This window comes from Carassius carassius, chromosome 21, assembly GCF_963082965.1.
Source record: "Carassius carassius chromosome 21, fCarCar2.1, whole genome shotgun sequence".
Classification (NCBI taxonomy): Eukaryota; Metazoa; Chordata; class Actinopteri; order Cypriniformes; family Cyprinidae; genus Carassius; species Carassius carassius.
In genome coordinates, this window is record NC_081775.1 from 23,429,126 (window position 1) to 23,446,874 (window position 17,749).

The window sequence follows — 17,749 nt, forward strand, 5'->3', positions numbered from 1 at the left end:
CTCCAACCACTGGCAACACGCATCATAGGACTACAGCCAATGATGTTTCTCCTTGGCACCTCTCAGCCAATAAGATTCATCAGCTCATCAGCTCAGTCAAAGCTTTTATTCATTCATTTATTCATCTATTATTTAACACAAATCTGTCCAGAAAGTCCTACTGACCTCCTTTCTGGAGGATGCATTATTATTTCATCCCATATTGGCCGTCTGTTGACCTTTGGAGAGTTTATTGGATTATAATCCAATTCTTGAGCCTACAAATGAAAATGGATCTGTGGGATAACGTTGCTCAGTCAGTACACTGCTGGACAGTTTTAACTACAAGTACAGTATTTGTAAGACATTTGCATGAAATGTACCTGGCATTTATAAATAATTCATTAACAGCTGATTAACACATACTGTGTGTACCAGGAACAAACAATGTGAGCCTTGTTTACTCTTAAACAAAAGGCTATATGAGAAAGTAAACTCGTTAAGATCACACCTACTAACAAGATGTAAGATCTTCTTTAAAGTTGTCTGCCTCTGTCATGCAGTGTAGGTGGGTCATCGCTAATGAGCACAGCATGTACTGTCTGTGTGCCATATGTGTTGTTAATGTATAGCATCTGTGTTTACCACATGTTTACAAGGTCTGGATAAGGTCATCAGGCTCAGAGCTGAAGCTCAGATCATGGTTTTGCTATAAATTCCTAGAAAGTAATTTAAATTGTATATTTTTATGCCAGTTTTTCGCATTACGCTACTAAGGCTGCATTCGTAACTCACTACATAGTTTCTTTTGCCATTTAAGATTCAAAAACATGTCTAGAAGTAGCTAAGTAGCTTTAGGAATGAGACTAAATTCAGAGTCTGCAGGCCTGCTGTTTATGTCCCTTCATTCTTATGAACTAAACATTGATCTGCTATTCTCTATAGAGACTATTTCATATGGGGTGAATATATGGGGCCGACTTTAGTGTGGACGGGAAGGAGTCAACAGGGTAAGGAGTCTGAGACGGACAGTGAAATTGGCATGAGCTGAGGCTAGAAAAGAGAAAACTTAATATGAGAGAGATGTTTAGTAAGAGAGCAGAGCGCCTCAGTTATTATGTTGTCATTGTCTGAGTGTGTAAATACGGAGCGTTCGCCTAAGGAGCAGACAGTGCGTTCATCACCGCTCAGAGCAACACACCACCATGAGCTCTCCAATCCATATTCAGTAGCTCTCAATGGAAATGTGCAAATAAACAAAAAGACTGATGAGCAATCATAGCAATATTTGACCCCCTATGAGAAACGAATGAATAGAATAGAATACATTTTCATTTAATCAATTAGCATATGCTTTGATCCAAAGCAACAAAACAAACAAGGAAAACCACCTGGGTCAGTAGTTTATAGATGTTTACTTGCCCTCTAACTTTTTCTCTGGCCTCACCACTATTTAGTAATTTCCTTTTGCTCGTATTTCATTAAATTCTTCATTGAAACCACAAATTATTCTAGCAAGTGCTAGTTGCTAGTTGCAAGCTAGATAATGAATAACAAATAGAATAAAATGGCTTCAGAGGTATTAAGCCTATAACGTTTCCAGAAGCAAATAGTTTTGCTTCACAATAGGTTTTGCATCACAGCTCCCTTATTATTTACTCGCAGGTTTACTGTACTGTAGGAATCATATTTACTGTGGAGTTTCAAGCACCCACCTTCTATGAGAAATTGGATTTTTATATGACAATTCTGTGCTGTTGTAGAATTAGTACTGGATCTCTGTAGCTAAGTGTTATATATGAGCAAAGACCCCACAAGCTTCTGATCCTCCAGGAAAGGTTAGTACCAGTGATTGATTTGATAGAGCAGCATCTACAAAGAGACAAAAAACCCTTTCTGTCCCAGTGTTTCACATGATGAAATCCACAATGGTGACAGAAGCCATTGTTTATTCACAGGACAGTGTGCTGTAGTCAGATTACAAATAAAGTATTTACAGTAGATATTTTCTCATACTCTTGATAGGCTTTTTGTTTATGTTTGAGAACAAAAAAATAAAAATAGATCAATAATCATAATTGTGATTGCATAACGCTCTTTAAAGATCGGCATGTCAGCTTTCTTTTTTCATGTCAGAGAACCGAACCTCTGGATTAGTGTCCGCAGTAGGATATTTAAAGATTTCAGGGGGATCTGTAATCTCTGTAGGATTACTCTGCCTGAATGGCTGACATCAGCTTTCTTGACTTTATGCTGTGTTGAAGTCGCAAGTAAAAGTTAATTGAGCGTGCGGTGTGTTCGTAATCTCCCATAATGCATTGCTCTGTATTTTATATTGCCTCAGTCTCTGGTGGGTGTTGCCCTACAGTTAATCCTCTTTTTTTAAAGCACCGACACAAACTGTTCCACCACCCTTCCTCTGCACATCCGGCATCTCTTGTAAAAACGATCCTTTAAAAGTGTCCTTTTTTCTCTCTCTGCCGCAGATAAAAGCTCTTTTCTTTTAAAATCCAGTTGAACCCCATTATACTGCCTATATGATGATGTCATAATGGAAGAGACCTTCAGGCTCTTTCATGTTCCGTGACATCATCGCATCATTCCATTCCTTCTTTTTCTTCTGTTTCTCCGAGCTTACGCTCATTTACGTAACCATTGATCCACAGATGGTACAGCTGACCTGCTGCCTGCCTGTTAATGTGTTTGAATGACCTTCTGACACTCATCTGAATGACTCTAGATGTTTGTAAAACATGAAATATGGCAAATGATCATTGTTAAACAGACCAGACTCAGACCAAAAATAGACCCTCTGAGACCTAGAACAGTGCCAAATATTAGGTAAGACTAGGACCTTTAAGACCCCTTGAGGCCTATCTAACCTCAAGACCATGTTGAACCATTTTTAATTTTTTATTTTAATAAAATGTATAAATTATTATATAATTTATAATGTATAATAATTGATCATTTTAATATATTTTATAAAGTAAAATATAAATAAACATATTTAATAAATATAATTAGAAATAAAAGATTAAAATGTAAAGTATTTAAATGTATAATTTTGTACATTTCTAGTTTTAAATGTAATTTTGCACATTATTTGATGTTTCTAAAAATGTATTATATGCATTATTTATAGATTTTTACAGAAACTATTTATTTTTACAGAAACTATTTATTGGTTTCATTTTTTATAAATTTGTTATAAATAAGTTAATTACATTATTTTTATTTTATTAAGATGAAAAATACACAGCTCATATAATTTACAGAAATAATAATAATATATTATTAATAATAAATAAATAAATAAAATATTTATAGGGTTATTATTTCTTGGGTTTATTATATGTTAATATGCTATTATATTGATGCATATGGATATAAACAGGTATGATGCTGACCTCTGACCTTTCTTTCTTTATGCTCTCATGTTAAATCCGGCTGAACTTTTGGCCATCTCACATGTCTCAGACCTCGACTTGTGTTAGCCGAAATGACCTCAGTCAGTTGTGTAAAACAGCACAGTGTGAAATTCTTTCCTTCTGCGTGGTGGTTAGGCTAATTGGCTTGCTGTCTGAGGATGGATGTCTTCGCAAAAGCTTTTAAAGTGACCACCTCCTCCCCCCTCTTCAAACTGTTTAATTTGGAGGAGTGCCCAGGATAAAAGGAGAATATTTGAGTCATCTTGTGTTTGTGAACGGGTAGTTTGAAGTTCCTAGACACCATCTGCTCATCTGCATCAAACATATTGAACATGCACATAATGTTTTCCATCATATGCCCAGATGAATATTAATCTAAGACTAAAAATTGCACAACACTTCCAGTGTACTACCAACACATTTGATGTCTTCAGAGCTTGATTATCTGGAAAGCTACAAAGAAACAAGAGTTCTTGTGTCTCTAGTTCTTAAATACCCAATAAAAATGGCCTGTTTATAAAAGTTTTCTTTCTTGTTAATGTATTTCCTGTTGAAACTGGTTTGAGCAGGTCGTATTGAAGGGTTTGTTCCTCCTTTATTTAATTTTTTTATAAATTAGCTTGCTATTGCATTTTAAAAAAGGTCACTTTAGTTAACATTTAGTTGTACACTAGCATATAGATGACCTCAAAAATAATAGCCATTGACTAAGTCAATTAATGAATTTGTTCTTTTGGATGATCATCCCGTCAAAGCGAACGTTAGATTTTGCTTCACATTTTCTTCAATGCCAGCTCTGTCCAATTTGCTTAATTTTAACCAGCATGAAACATTTGTCAGGCGTCACGATTTGATTACACAGACACATGTGTTTGATAAATACATCTGACAGGCTGCTCAGAATGATTGTGTTATCAGGACTCAGACAGGAAGTGTGACTGTGAGAGAGAAAACGTGGAAGACAGTGACATCATCGTCCTTTGAAGTGTTTTGACTGTTTCAAATGTCGATATTATTGAACATTCAAGATTTTGTTCTGAACCACTAAGTATTAAACTTCCACTGCTAAAAGAGGGTTCCAACCAGCTCTGTTGGGCAGCATCTTATTTGACAAAGAATAAAAATGCTGTATTTTGTTATAAATGAATTGTTACATTTTCATTTGGTTACATTTTAAAATATTGATCATTTATATTATTAGACACCTTTTTTGATGATACATTTGTAAGAAATCATAAAACAGAAGGATTTTATGGGTAGCTTACTCTGTAGAGTTTAATTGTGAAGCAAACAAGTTATGCTTGCATTCATTGTCAAGGTCTAACAAACATCTGGAAAGCATTTGCTTCCCCGTTACTTATTATCATGATAAATATCGATATTATATATGAATAAAATATTGTGACTGTATTTTTGGCTTTATCGTCCAGCACCAGCTATAATTTGTGTATTTTACAAATATATTTTATATATTATAATTGAAACATGCAAATAGATTATATATACCTTTATACTACACATTGAGTTTGCTGATTCTGGAATGCCACGTTTTATAATTTTTCTCTTCTTTCCATGTTATTTGTGGTGCTATATTTTTTTAAATATTTAAACATTACAGAAGTAATATTGCTTGAATTGGTGCATAAATGATAAGCCAATTTTAATAGTTGATGTGCTGAGTAATTAATTATTAATTAGGCCACATGTTTGTACTGTATTGGTTCCCTGGCCTTGTTTTAAATGAGAGAATAACTGTTTGAATAGCTTAAATGCATGTTTGTTTTAACCACAAGATGATGTTTGAGCTCATCTGCTCAATGACTGATCCACACACATTCAATTTCATTTCAGTGATGCATCACTGGGCTGTAATGGAAAACCATTAGAGCTGTACAAACCCTTAGCTGCTGTCTGTCTACATACCAGTCACAAGACCTTCCATTAACCCCTTTATTTACATGAAAATACGCATGCTCATGACTAGACAGACCGCAGAGGATGATTCCATGTAGTGAGGCACATAAACAGAACTGAAGGCCTAATGGCTGTGCATCGAGTTTGCCTTTAGGTTACAGTTTACGATGTCCTGCTGAGTTTTTTTTTTTTTCACAGTGCTGTTGAACTGGCAAATCATTTTGCTGTCAGATGGCAACACTGAAATGCATTGGCTCCAGCACACGAAGAACGGCTGGCGGCACTGGACATAATGTGCTATTTCTCATTGGCAAAATTCCTGGCATCGTTTTCAAATCTGCGTCAAACTCTTGCCATTTCTATTTGTCATATTAAATGTCTGACTCATGCATACAAGGTCGCGTCTTCATTTTATAGAAACTGTGGAATACAATAATTGCTTCACTGAGCTTACAATAAACTAACGTCTGAAAGGACAGGAAGTGGATGCAGGAATGTCGTGTGGTGAAGCTGAAGTCTGCTGTTTGAGCTGGAGCAGCAGTGGAGGTGAAAGTCCTCAGATAAGCAGAGTTTCCTGAGTGGGGCCGGACTCTGATAAAGCCATCCTGAGGAGAGAGAAATGGAGGAAGGGAGAGACATTCTCATTGGTGTGGTATTTGGGAAATGCTTTCACAACATCTAAGGTATTGCAAAATCAGCCAGTCAAGGATTGAAGTCAAGGCTCTGTAGGGGAATAAAAGAGCAGGTGAAAGAGAGCCTTAAAAGACTGTAGTCTTCAGTGTCACATTGTCCTTCAGAAATAATTAGCTGATTTGATGCTCAAGAAATATTTCTTTGTATTGAATGAATAATTTCTCATCTTTGCTATACGTAAATTTCTGATTCCTAAAATATAACTACACCTGCACGATTTTCCTTTCTTGACCCTCCTTGCTGCACAGGGTTTAATAATAGTACCAAGTCCCCACAGAGCCAGAGAACCAGGCCAATGCGGTCCAAAGAGTCAGCTCCGCCCTCTTGTGGCAGGTGCATGTTATAAAAAGTATTTACAAGTGTGGGCATCAACCTGCAGGGGTCCTCATGAAACAAGAAGAGAAAGAAAACAGAACTGGAACAAGTAAAAAAAAAAAAAAAAAAAAAAAATCCTTTAAACATCCATTAGAGCTAAACTGAGCATGCTCAGTTCCGCTGTGCTTTTCAGATGTGTGTGTGTGCATGCAGACAGAGGGAGACAGAGGGGTATGTGATGGTTTGCTACTGAGCAGGAGTGGGAACGAGTCAGTGGGGACCAGAAACACGGGCTGAGCTCCAGTGGCATGGCAGGAAGAATGGAAGAGGGACAGTGAAGTGGATCCAGGCACCACCAGCCCATATAGGGATGCTGCTAACACTACTGTTCTATCTGCGAGTGAAAGGTACCGTTGTACACCATACCCAGAGACAGAAAAATAGGATGAAAAGATCAAATGGACAAAGAAATAAGACTAAATAAGACTGGCTAAAGAGATGCGAAATAATTGCAATGTTTTGTTTTATATAATGGATTTTGTTCCTTAAAGGGATAGTTCACTGAAAAATTACAGTTCTACTTCATATCGTTTCAGTGTGAAACACTAAAGGAGATGTTTAGAATGTCTAAGCTTCTCTTTTTTTCAATTATATGATTGGTGAATATTACAGGCCATTCACCTGTATTGTGCTGAAAATCTTTTAGGATTGCAATGGTGGTGAGTATACAGAAAGAAACACCATTTTGGGTAAACTATCCCTTTATTGATACAGTTATGGTTGTGTATATTGGATGAAAGGGTTCTTTCATTCTTATCTTGCCCTCTAGGTCCTCTATCCATGTCTCTCTCTCTCTCTCTCTCTCTCTCTCTCTCTCTCTCTCTCTCTCTCTCTCTCTCTCTCTCTCTCTCTCTCTCTCATTTGGTCCTTTTTTTAACTGTCCTCTTTACAGAGAGTTTTCAGTTAGCTCATGTACTGCTTTCACTGATGTAACAGACCTTTAACAGTGACACTCTTTCTACATGACTGCAATATCAGTTTTTGTAATTTCAGGTCTTTGATTTTTCACTCAGGTTGATGGGATCTATTTAATGCATCAAACATTTAGCTTTTCTTCCTGCTATGAGAGTTCAATAAGGGTTTCTGGTTGAGTTTACCTTTATTTATCACCAAATTCTATGTAATCCGAAACTGTATTGACATGTAGTGACTTATTGACATGTAGTACTGTAATGTGTCCTCCTTTGCACCATTTGAGAGCGAGTTCCTTTGTGTTAAAATGTCTATTTATGGATTTGGTGTCTATTTTTAGCACATAGCTCAATAATAGTTCCTCAGGGCTTTATGTGCTGTCCGTTTTTGTTTCAAAGCAAAATGATGTTGACAGATAGTGTGTGCTGGAAGCTTAGCGCATTGTGTTTAGAAAAGATTGCAAAGGGTTGTGCACTGTATAGTGGTTAAAGCTCAAAGTTAGTAATTAGAAAACCATAAGCCATCACCATTATGCTCTTGAATGCAGCACTTAACCACAGTTGGTTTGCCCTTGCAAACAGTGACGATGCAATGCTAGGGTGGTTGTTAGAGTTTTGATGTGCGGTTGCTAAAGTGTTCAAATGCCAGTGGTTTAAAAATGATCTGAAAATTTGTTGTTCAGTCTGACAGTGCACAAAATTGACTGAGGCTTCCGCTTGGTCATAAAAGCTGTAATTTTATGTGTCTGTCTGCAGTTTTGTTCTATATACCATGTACAAGCAAAACAAAGCTCTTCAAATATAATGTTCAATTTTGCTTCCCACCCAAAATGGAACATTTTTCCAAACTTTTTTTTCTTTACACAAAATAAAGATATTTTGAAGAATGTTGGTAAGCAGGTGCTGGTTGCCATTGACTTCCATATTTTTTCCCCTACTATGAAAGTCAGTGGCTAACTAGTTTGGTTATCAACATTCTACAAAATAACCCTTTTGTAAAAGAAACTCATACAGGTGGAACAATGTGAGAGTGAGAAAATAATGACAAGGTTTAATTTTTGCAATCTATCCCTTAATATTTTTGAGGAAACCATGATAACTTTTTTTCAGGATCCTTTTGAAAAGAGAGTTTAATAGAACAGAATTTATTTGAAATATAAAATCAGTCAGTAACTTGATTTGAGGTGTCATTTACATTTGTAGTACAGGAAAATTCACGCACTACAACAAGGTCAAGGTCAAGTTCATAATGTATTTTGAAGGCGACATGTGAGAAAAGCTCTGGCAAAACATAAATATTCTAGGTAGAGGAATTAGTTCCAGATTTGCACGCTTAATTTTTGTAGAGTCTGTTTAACATTTCAAAGACTATATTGTGTGTACACTCAGCAGTGGGGTCTCATGGCAGTGTTGTTTTATCAAGAGTTTAGCTTTTTTGTTAGCTTGATTACCTAAAACTGCTTTATTATGTGACTCTCACATTTATACTCGTTATGTAATACTAGAATTTTACTAATGTAGCGCACGTGGCAGCAGGCACAGTCTCAGGGTTATCTCAACAGTGACGACACAAGAGACTCACTTTTGGGGAACAGTGACATTATAAACCTTTGAAGCTCTGAATGGGCTATTTTAAAGTTTTAAAAACATCCCGAGGAGCCAAAAGCTCATTACTGATGAAGAATATGTGTTCAGTTCATGCATAAGCTCTGCCATTTCATCCCAAATAACTCTGATGAGCTTTTCTATCAGCAAAAATTTCAGGAGTCACAAAAAGTGTCTCTGAAGAGAGATGTTCCCCCATTAGGTGAAATATAAGCTAGGCAGTTACCGAGGTCTATTAAGCCTACATATCTTTGACTCACATCTGGTCTGATACACAGACACAAGATAACCGTCTACATAACTCCTACAGCATTTCATAAAGCATTTCATAAAGCATTTCCCAAAAGTTCAAATAAGTTTCAGGGAAAGAAAAGGATGAAAGATGAAATTTCAGAGAAAGACAAGGGTGACGGATGAAAGGTGATATGATAGAAAGATCTATGTGTGTGTGTGTCTTCGTGTTATACAGTGTGTATGTGTTTGCTTGAGGCTTTGCAGACACATTGTGACCTTAAATAGCTCAGAAACTGTGATTCATTCTCAACTGTAGAGTTTGTTTGCACTGTATGAATCAGTAGAAGTATCAGCCTGAGAATAAAAGACCCATAAAATTGCTTGACAGGCACATTTCCTGTAAAAACAGGATGATTATTTAATTTAATTTAATTTTATTTTTACACTAGCATATGGCCTATTATGTGTAGCTAAAACTGTACACATAAAAAAGTTCTGGTTTATTCATCTCAGAATTAATTTTTTCTTTATCATCATTTGACGTGGTATTGTATTTCTTGAAATCCTTTGGGACACAGGTAACTGATTTAAGTGGGATTTAACTATAGTTAGCATTTTCCCAGTTACATTCTGAACAGTTTAGATTTTTTCGGTAGTTTATCTCATGTCTTTTTTTTTTGTGTTTATGCTATAATGTGTTGGTTTGCGCAAATATGCAGCATGAGTCAAATATACTGTATTATGTTTATGCAAATATGTTGTGTAGGTGCCAGTTGTCATAATGTTCTTTAAGGCTTGACTCACTGAGTGTCTACAGTGAAGCCGTGTGTGTGTGTGTGTGTGTGTGTGTGTGTGTGTGTTTGGTCTTGGTCCAGCTAAACCCACACACTCTGTATGAAATGTACAGATACGCTCCCGTCCCACGCGAGAACAGATCAGAGGGGTTACATCACAGCAAAATGTGGCAGCAGTCAAGGAGGATGCCTATGAGTGAAAATGAGTTGTGATCTGATTGCTGTGACATTGTGGGAGACTATAAAACCGTTAAAACAATATGATTGCATACTTGGAGCACTCTACAGGAATTAGAGATGAGTATGTGTATCGGAAGTCTTGTGCTGCACACTTGCTCCCAAAGTAATCAAATTTTGTCTCATCTTCTGGATTATGACACAGCTGATAAATTAACTTCCTTTTAATTTAAGGACAAACTTCAAAGCAGCCTATTCACAGTAATGTTATCTGCCTTGCAGCGGTTTATGACACTCCTCCCTGTCAATTAACACAATACGTTAATGTCTGCTGCTAAAATCAGCATCTCCTCTCGGTGGGCTACCGCTAACACCCTCTTTGTCATTTTTCAGCTGCTATCATCCCCATTATTTGCTAAAATATAATTTTCTACACTTTTATAGTATTGCTTTTCTTTGGAATCCCTCTAATAATGTAAGTCAGGGTTTCTTGCACCATATTCAGTCTTTCTGACAAGCTTTAAAAGTACAGTAACGAAATCTTTCAGTTCTCTGATTTGTGTAAATCTCCTCTGCCATGATTGGATAAACTCTTTTTTATTTTTACCAATTGAATTTACTATTTGTCTTTCAAAGAGGGAGGAAAATCCTGCTTTCCATGATATGGCCCCTTTAGATTGTTTTATTTGAGGGCACTATAAGTTAAATAAAGGTCATCTTAAGTCCTGATCTTCTCAGGAAGCTCTGAAGTCATGGGTGTAACTGTTGCCAGATTTTGTTAACAACTGACTTCACATCGCTGCTAGAGATTTGAAATTTGTTTCTGGATTTATTTGCAGTTTTGGTAGGTTTATGCAGAGATATCACTGCAATGTATTCATTTATTTATCCACTCACTCAAATATTTATTTATAATATTAATATTGAATTGAACTGAATGAATAATTATTATTTTTTCTTATCTCAGTGACAAGTAGATTTTTTGTTTTGAACATAAGTCACATAAATAATTTATTTAGATTTATGCTCAAAACAAGAAAAATATTTCCAGGTAAGAAAACTAAACTAAACTAAAGATATGACTTCTGCTCAACACAAAAGAAGACATTTGATAATAAAACAGTTTTCTTTCTCATTGACTTCCGTTGTGTTTTTTGGAAGTCAACGGGAACCAAAACTTCTTAGGTGCCAACAATCTTTTTAATATCTTTTAATGTACCACAGAAGAAAAAGAAAGTCGTGCAGTTTTTGAACAACAAGAGAGTGAGTAAATGATGGCAGAATTTTTATTTTTGGCTAAACTATTCCTTTAATTTCTAATTATTTTTCAATGTGTTTCACATGTGTTTACATGTGACTTTTTTTATTCTGATTGTGCTTCTAGTCCTATTACGATCGGATTAGTAGGGTCCATTTAAACGCAGCTAGTGAGTGTATAAGGGCCCTTATACAGAGATTGCTGAAATGCTGTGCTCCTGCTGCGTTCCAGTCGGGCGCTTCAATCCCGGCTGTTCATTCAGCTCCAAACACCCTCAGCACAGCAAAGGAAAGCCTCCTTTATCATCTTCCTGCCAGCCCGACCAACAATGTGTGGAAGTGAGTCAAACCCATTTGAACTGGTCCTGCTCTCTGAGCCTCCTGCCTTTACACGCTCCCCAGACAAAGACCCTCACAGAGGACGTTCAGTCCTGGCTGGAGCTTTCTGGGTCAGCGTGGCACGCTATGGCGGGCTTCTGTGTGTCTATCCAGGACTCGCATGGTGAAACTCTACCTCTCATCCCGTTGTGTTCCCTCATTGTGGTTCCTCTGACCGGAGGAGGAAGTGGAGGAAGAATGTGGGGTAACGCAACACTTGTGTGCTCTCCGATTGTCGAAGGAGGTATCCACAGCACTTCTCTTAGTGGGGGGAGAGGGACATGAAATGGTAATGAAAATAACTGTTTTTAAGATTGATTTGAGATGTTTTGGAATTCACTAGCAACTCTAAGCAAATCTCATGGGAAATGATGGGAGATACTCTAATAATAACCTGATCTACACGGTTTATTTTGTCTTATTTTTCAGTTTAAATATCTTAAAATCTTTGAAACAAAATGGACTTGAGAAACGACACGGTGTTAGATATTATGGCTTGTTTGCAGAGAATCTGTCTTTAATACGAGTGTTTTTTAATTATTTCTACTTTAGACAAGTGAAAAAAAGCATTCATATGCAGTCTTTGAAAGAAGTCTTAATTTCGATTGCAGCATTGCTTATAAACAAAATGAATCTTCTTTAAAGGATGTTTACATATTTAAGCTGGAAAACAAGCAAAACATTTCTAATTAAAATGTAATTTTTAAGTCTTGTTTTCATAGCACAAAGTTTTGGGTAAAATAAGTAAGTTACTTTAAACTATTTCATTGAATTTCAGTAATGTTTGATATACTGTGTAAATTTATATGTAAGTCGATATTTCCCTTGCTTTGTTTGAAATTTTTTATTTATCTTGTTGCCTATTCATATACACACACACACACACACACACACACACACACACACATATATATACAGTATGTGCTATATAAATGAGTGACATTAGGAACAGCCTTTGCCAGAGAGAAAACACCTATGATATGACTATGTTTTGGGACATAGTAACAGTCTCTTTGTGGATTCAGCAGAGATCAACTAAGAAGAGAAAACAATCAACTAGATTTAAATAACATTTCTTAGCTGCAAATGAAAGTTAATCCAGTCTTCTTTTCATGTTGTTTATCTATGAACGTGAGATGGGTTTTGATGGGTAGATGAAGTCTGATTATTCCATAACTCCAGTTCTTCCTCTCTTTTCATCGCTAGAAGCAGATATTCAGTGCAATCTAGGGCAGACTTTCCGGCTCCAAAGCCATTGTTCAATTTAAGGTTAGAGATCTGGTTCTCTGCCATGATAGCTGCACTCTCACTGGAGCTGCATCAGTTCTTTTTAACTTAACCTACCATTAATGGCACATTTGTCTCATATTTCATCTAGTGAAATGTTCATTATTGTCATTAGTGTTAAAGATGCACAGAAGAATTGTTATGTTTGCTTTAATATTATTATACAATAGAGGTTTTAGATTGTATTCTGAGATTTCTGACACTTTAACTCAAACTCTAATGAAACGGCTCTAATAATTTGCCTGTGATTTTTTATTTTTTTTTTTTTATTTTTTTTTTTTTAATTAGATATTAAATATTTGGGGTCAGTAAGATTTTTTGTATGATTTTTAAAGCAACCACCTCATACACGCTGCATTTATTTAGTCAAAAAGCATTAAAAACATATTTTTACAAGTTAACATATTATTACAAGTTTAAATGACTATTTTCTGTATACCGGTAAATAGATTTTTTAAATTGCAATTTATTATTATGATGGCAAAGCTGAATTTTCAGCATCATTCCTCCAGTCTTCAGTGTTAAATGATCCTTCAGAAATCATTCTTTTATGCCGATTTGGTGCTCAAGAAACATTATTTAATAGCATAATATTTATTTAATAGAAAATTCAAAAGAACACCATCTATTTAAAATTGTTTTTTAATTGTCATGCTGTTTGTAACATCCGTCTTTCTCATTTATAGTAATAATCAAGGAACATATGATCTGTACAGCAGTCAGAGGACGCCTGTCATCTGTCTTCTGACATCACAGATGAAAGATGACTGTGTGTGATTGAGTAAAGGTCAATTTAATATGTTAAGTCCACCGTGTGTGTGTGTCTGCGGTCACAGTGATGACTGATAACAACTGACTTGACTAAGTAGCGTTGTGTGATCGCATCTCAGCTGTGCTAATTCAGTTCGGTGTGGAGAATGCCAGCGTAGACTCTATTCCAGTCCTGCTTATACCCTCGGGTGCAGCGTCGCCCTCCATCCACTGGAGCAAGGGCAGATTTATAATGACGGGTGTAGGTTCACGAGCGTGCTCTGACTGAGCATTGGTGTCACCGGTTAAGTGCAGTCGTTAAAGACACAAGGGTAATTAAGGACAGCAGGGATGGAGAATGAGAGCACGGTTATGATTAGAGTCATTCACAAGTGCAAAAGATCACAGTCATTTTCCTTACTAAACCATCGTATTTTATATGTACAGTAAGTGCTGAAGTCTTGTGATGAATGTTTTCACCGTGATGATTTTTCCATGCATTTACCTTCTACAGTGTAATGCATTTCCACGTGAAATAGAATTTCAGTGGGAAATAATGTTTCGATATAACTGAGTTTTACCCATCAGGGTTTGATTGAATCATGAAATGTACTGGCCATGATGTTATTGGTTAAAATGATTTGTCCCCGCCAGTGTGACCTTGAATGTGTCTTTAGAAAAGAAAAGTCATTTCCAAGGTGCAGTGTAATAATTCCAATATGTAATAATTGACGTAAATATGTAATGGTTGATGTAATTAATGACTTTGTGGTGTTTCTGGTCAAAAATGTCTGGCCTACAAAACATTGATTATAAATCAATTCAAAATTTGAAAGAAAACAAGTTGACAAAAAGATTGAATCCAAGGTTTGATGATAATTCTGGATGATAAAAGATTCACAAAAGCATTTTGGACAGACACAAGGGGTAAAAGAATAGCTTACATGTAAATTTAAATTCAGTCAGTCACTTTCATATCTTTCCAAACCTATATGCTGCTATTTTTTTTCTTTACTAAACAAAAATATTACCAGTTACATAAACAAACATACAAACGGGATCAAAAAAGCACTATAAGGTAAGGTGGCTAGATATCTGAAATGAAAACCGGGGACATTTCATAAAATCTCACTTGTGGTTATCTACGAATTAAAAAGTGGGGACAATATATTTTTGTATGTTTTCATTTTTTTATTGTTGTGGTTTCCATATATTAATATCATAATTAGTGATGTTTGAGGATCAAACTTAGTTTTTTAAAACCCTAATTTTTATTTTAATACAAATCACCAAAAATCTATGAAAAATAGTAGTAGCAAACATATAAAAACAGTAATATAATGAAATTGTGGCTTTACAAAAACACATTAAAAATAAAACAATAAATATGAGAACTAAATAAAACGGGATTTAACAAATATGTTTAATATTTGTTTAATAACTGTACTTAAAAAGTTCACAAACTGTGAGTACAGTAATTTTTCCAAATTTAAGCATATGCTTTTGGAAACAGATCTTTTCTATCCCTAATCACGCTTGTTATTTTAGGCTTATTGTGACCACAAAATATGTGCTTTCTGCAAATGTAATCATGCAAGTGTAACTGATTAGTTTGTTTTTATATTATTCATTTCAGAGTTGTGTTGATGGAAGTTTCAGGAATGTTTAATTTTGTGGTAAAAACAATCCCACAGCCTTATCATGCCTTGTTATACAATACAGTTTTGAACATAGTATGTATCTACCTGTAACCAATAATGGTGTCTCTTTTGATAATTGATGATAATAGTGCTCAGTTTTCATCTTGAAACATGGGTATGCCTGGTTACCCTACCATAAAAGCCCTAATATACTTATTGTAAAGTATTTTTTCATTCTTAATTTTGAAGTACCTGAGCAGCGATTTACTGTTAGCATACGTCCTGAACCTGCTGGGAGCTGCATTTAGATGAATACGTAAATATGTTGTTTACTTTTCCAGAAAGTTTCCTTTGGCAAGCTGTTTGAACTCCTGAAAAAAACTCCAAACAAACTTTGTTGTGACCTGATTTTCTTTTAAATTACTTCAAATCAGTTTTTAAATTCCAAACCATTCTTCAATTTTGCTATATAATGGAGCCTTAAAAGAGGTCTTGAGGACTATATTTAAGTTGTCAGAAGCCATACAATAGCTTAACAAAAAGTGAAGTCTGTGAAATATTTATTTTCGTGGCTGTTTTTTGGCTGTTCTTCTTACCTCAGGAAGAAGTAGTAAATGCGCAGCTGAAATGGTCATGTGATGTCTACTGTCTGAGAGATGCTGGTTGTGGACATGGAGTACTCTCTCTCTCTCTCTCTCTCTCTCTCTTTCTCTCTGTGTCCAATGTTAGAAATAATGACAAAAAATAGTGCTGGGTAACTATGGCAACAGCACAGTGTGATTTCTGTTGGTCTCTCCCTGTAGGGGTGAAGTTAATAAGATTAGAGATAGATCTCAGCAATGACAACACTAAAGACTTCGGCTCTCTCTTTTTAATTAGCCCCTCACTTTCTCACACACACATGGACACATAAAGCAAAGGTGTTGCTGTGTAATCATGTGTTGTGACATCAACATCATCTGGTGTTCTGAGAAAAAAAAAAGTGAAAAACAAGAAAGGGGGAAATCATTTATAGTTTCTTAGCTCCAAAATAAATAAATCAGTTGTTAATAAATCCGTTTTTTTTCTTGCTAATATATAGAGTATGTGTATATAGGGGTGGGTGATATACCAGTAGACTTGATTAACCGGCAGAACTTTGTCAACTGGTAGAGATTTTGGACAATAGTCTCCATCGCGGTTACACGTTCACATGAAATCATAGGTCGTGAAAACGTTCAATTTTGCATGTGTTTTAAGCATTGCGGCTTAAAAACAAGTGCTTTTAAGCCGTTAAAACGCAATCAGCAGTGAAAGAAAACTCACTATATGCACGTTTCTGAGCACTGTCAGAGAGGTGCACACACGGAAAGATGGGGTTTATTGAGTGTGGGAATGTTGAACAGGTTTTGTTTTTTTTGTTTTTTTGCCGCTTTATAGGCCTTGAACAGGTAAACACACACTTTTGCAAGCATCCTCATAAACATAGTAATTTAGGACTTAAAGGTGCACTAAGCGATTTTTGCCAAACAATGTTTATATTTGAAAGCACCAAAACAAATACACCCATATCCCAAAAGGGCCTCGCCCCCTTATTTTGAAATCTCCACCCCACGTGTACGTACACAACCATGGCAACGACGATCGCAAAAACAAGTGACGATAACACACAAGAATATTCAAACAAAAACCAACAGGGACAAGTTGCGTCAAACTAAGCCAAATCAACATTACTCCCCTATCAAGAAGAAACAACGCAACCTTGGCGTCTGATTCGAGCCCTTCTCGCTCCTTCAGTTCTCTCCGCCACTGGAAAGCTGCTCTAATATTTATGTTGGTCCTTCCTCTTGCCTGGTCGTAACCCTTGTTTGTAATGTTTTGTTTCCTATTCTATTTGTCCTATTGCTCGTAATAAATGTCTTTTATTTAATTGCTGACTTAAAAATTGACTTTTAATTGCTTGAACTAAAATTACGCATATTGTGATATAAGATTTTCATATTGTGCACCCCTGTGTGTATATAATTTATATACATATATATTAGCAAGTAACATATTTACAGGTATATATACAGTACATATGCATACACACACTCACTGTATATGTAACTGTAAATTTATGTTACTTGCTAATCTGGCAAATACTAATTCATTATTACCGGTAAGCCCAGTGTTTGCACTTCTGAAATTATTTATACATTTACAAAATTGTCAGTCGTGTCATGTCAGTAATTAAGCATATTGGCAAAAAGTAGTTCATTATAGTATAAATTATTAATATAAAAAATTAATATAAAATTTTATAACATTTTATGACATTTTTTGTTTACTTTTGGTCAGTAAGC

The 17,749-nt window shown here is 35.7% G+C and overlaps 1 protein-coding gene across 4 annotated transcripts in view; it reads left to right on the plus strand.

Moving 5' to 3' along the window:
* The window catches only part of prkcz (protein kinase C, zeta), a 104,047-nt gene that overhangs the window by 33,541 nt on the left and 52,757 nt on the right, over positions 1 to 17,749 (plus strand). The window contains exon 1 of one of the 4 annotated variants that reach the window (XM_059503910.1): positions 6,435 to 6,739. The exons of the other annotated variants lie outside the window; for them this stretch is intronic. Coding sequence (XP_059359893.1) covers positions 6,703 to 6,739 — 37 coding nt within the window. The 5' untranslated portion in view covers positions 6,435 to 6,702. Of the gene's footprint in view, positions 1 to 6,434; positions 6,740 to 17,749 lie in introns of those variants that run through there. 4 annotated transcript variants of the gene reach the window in all.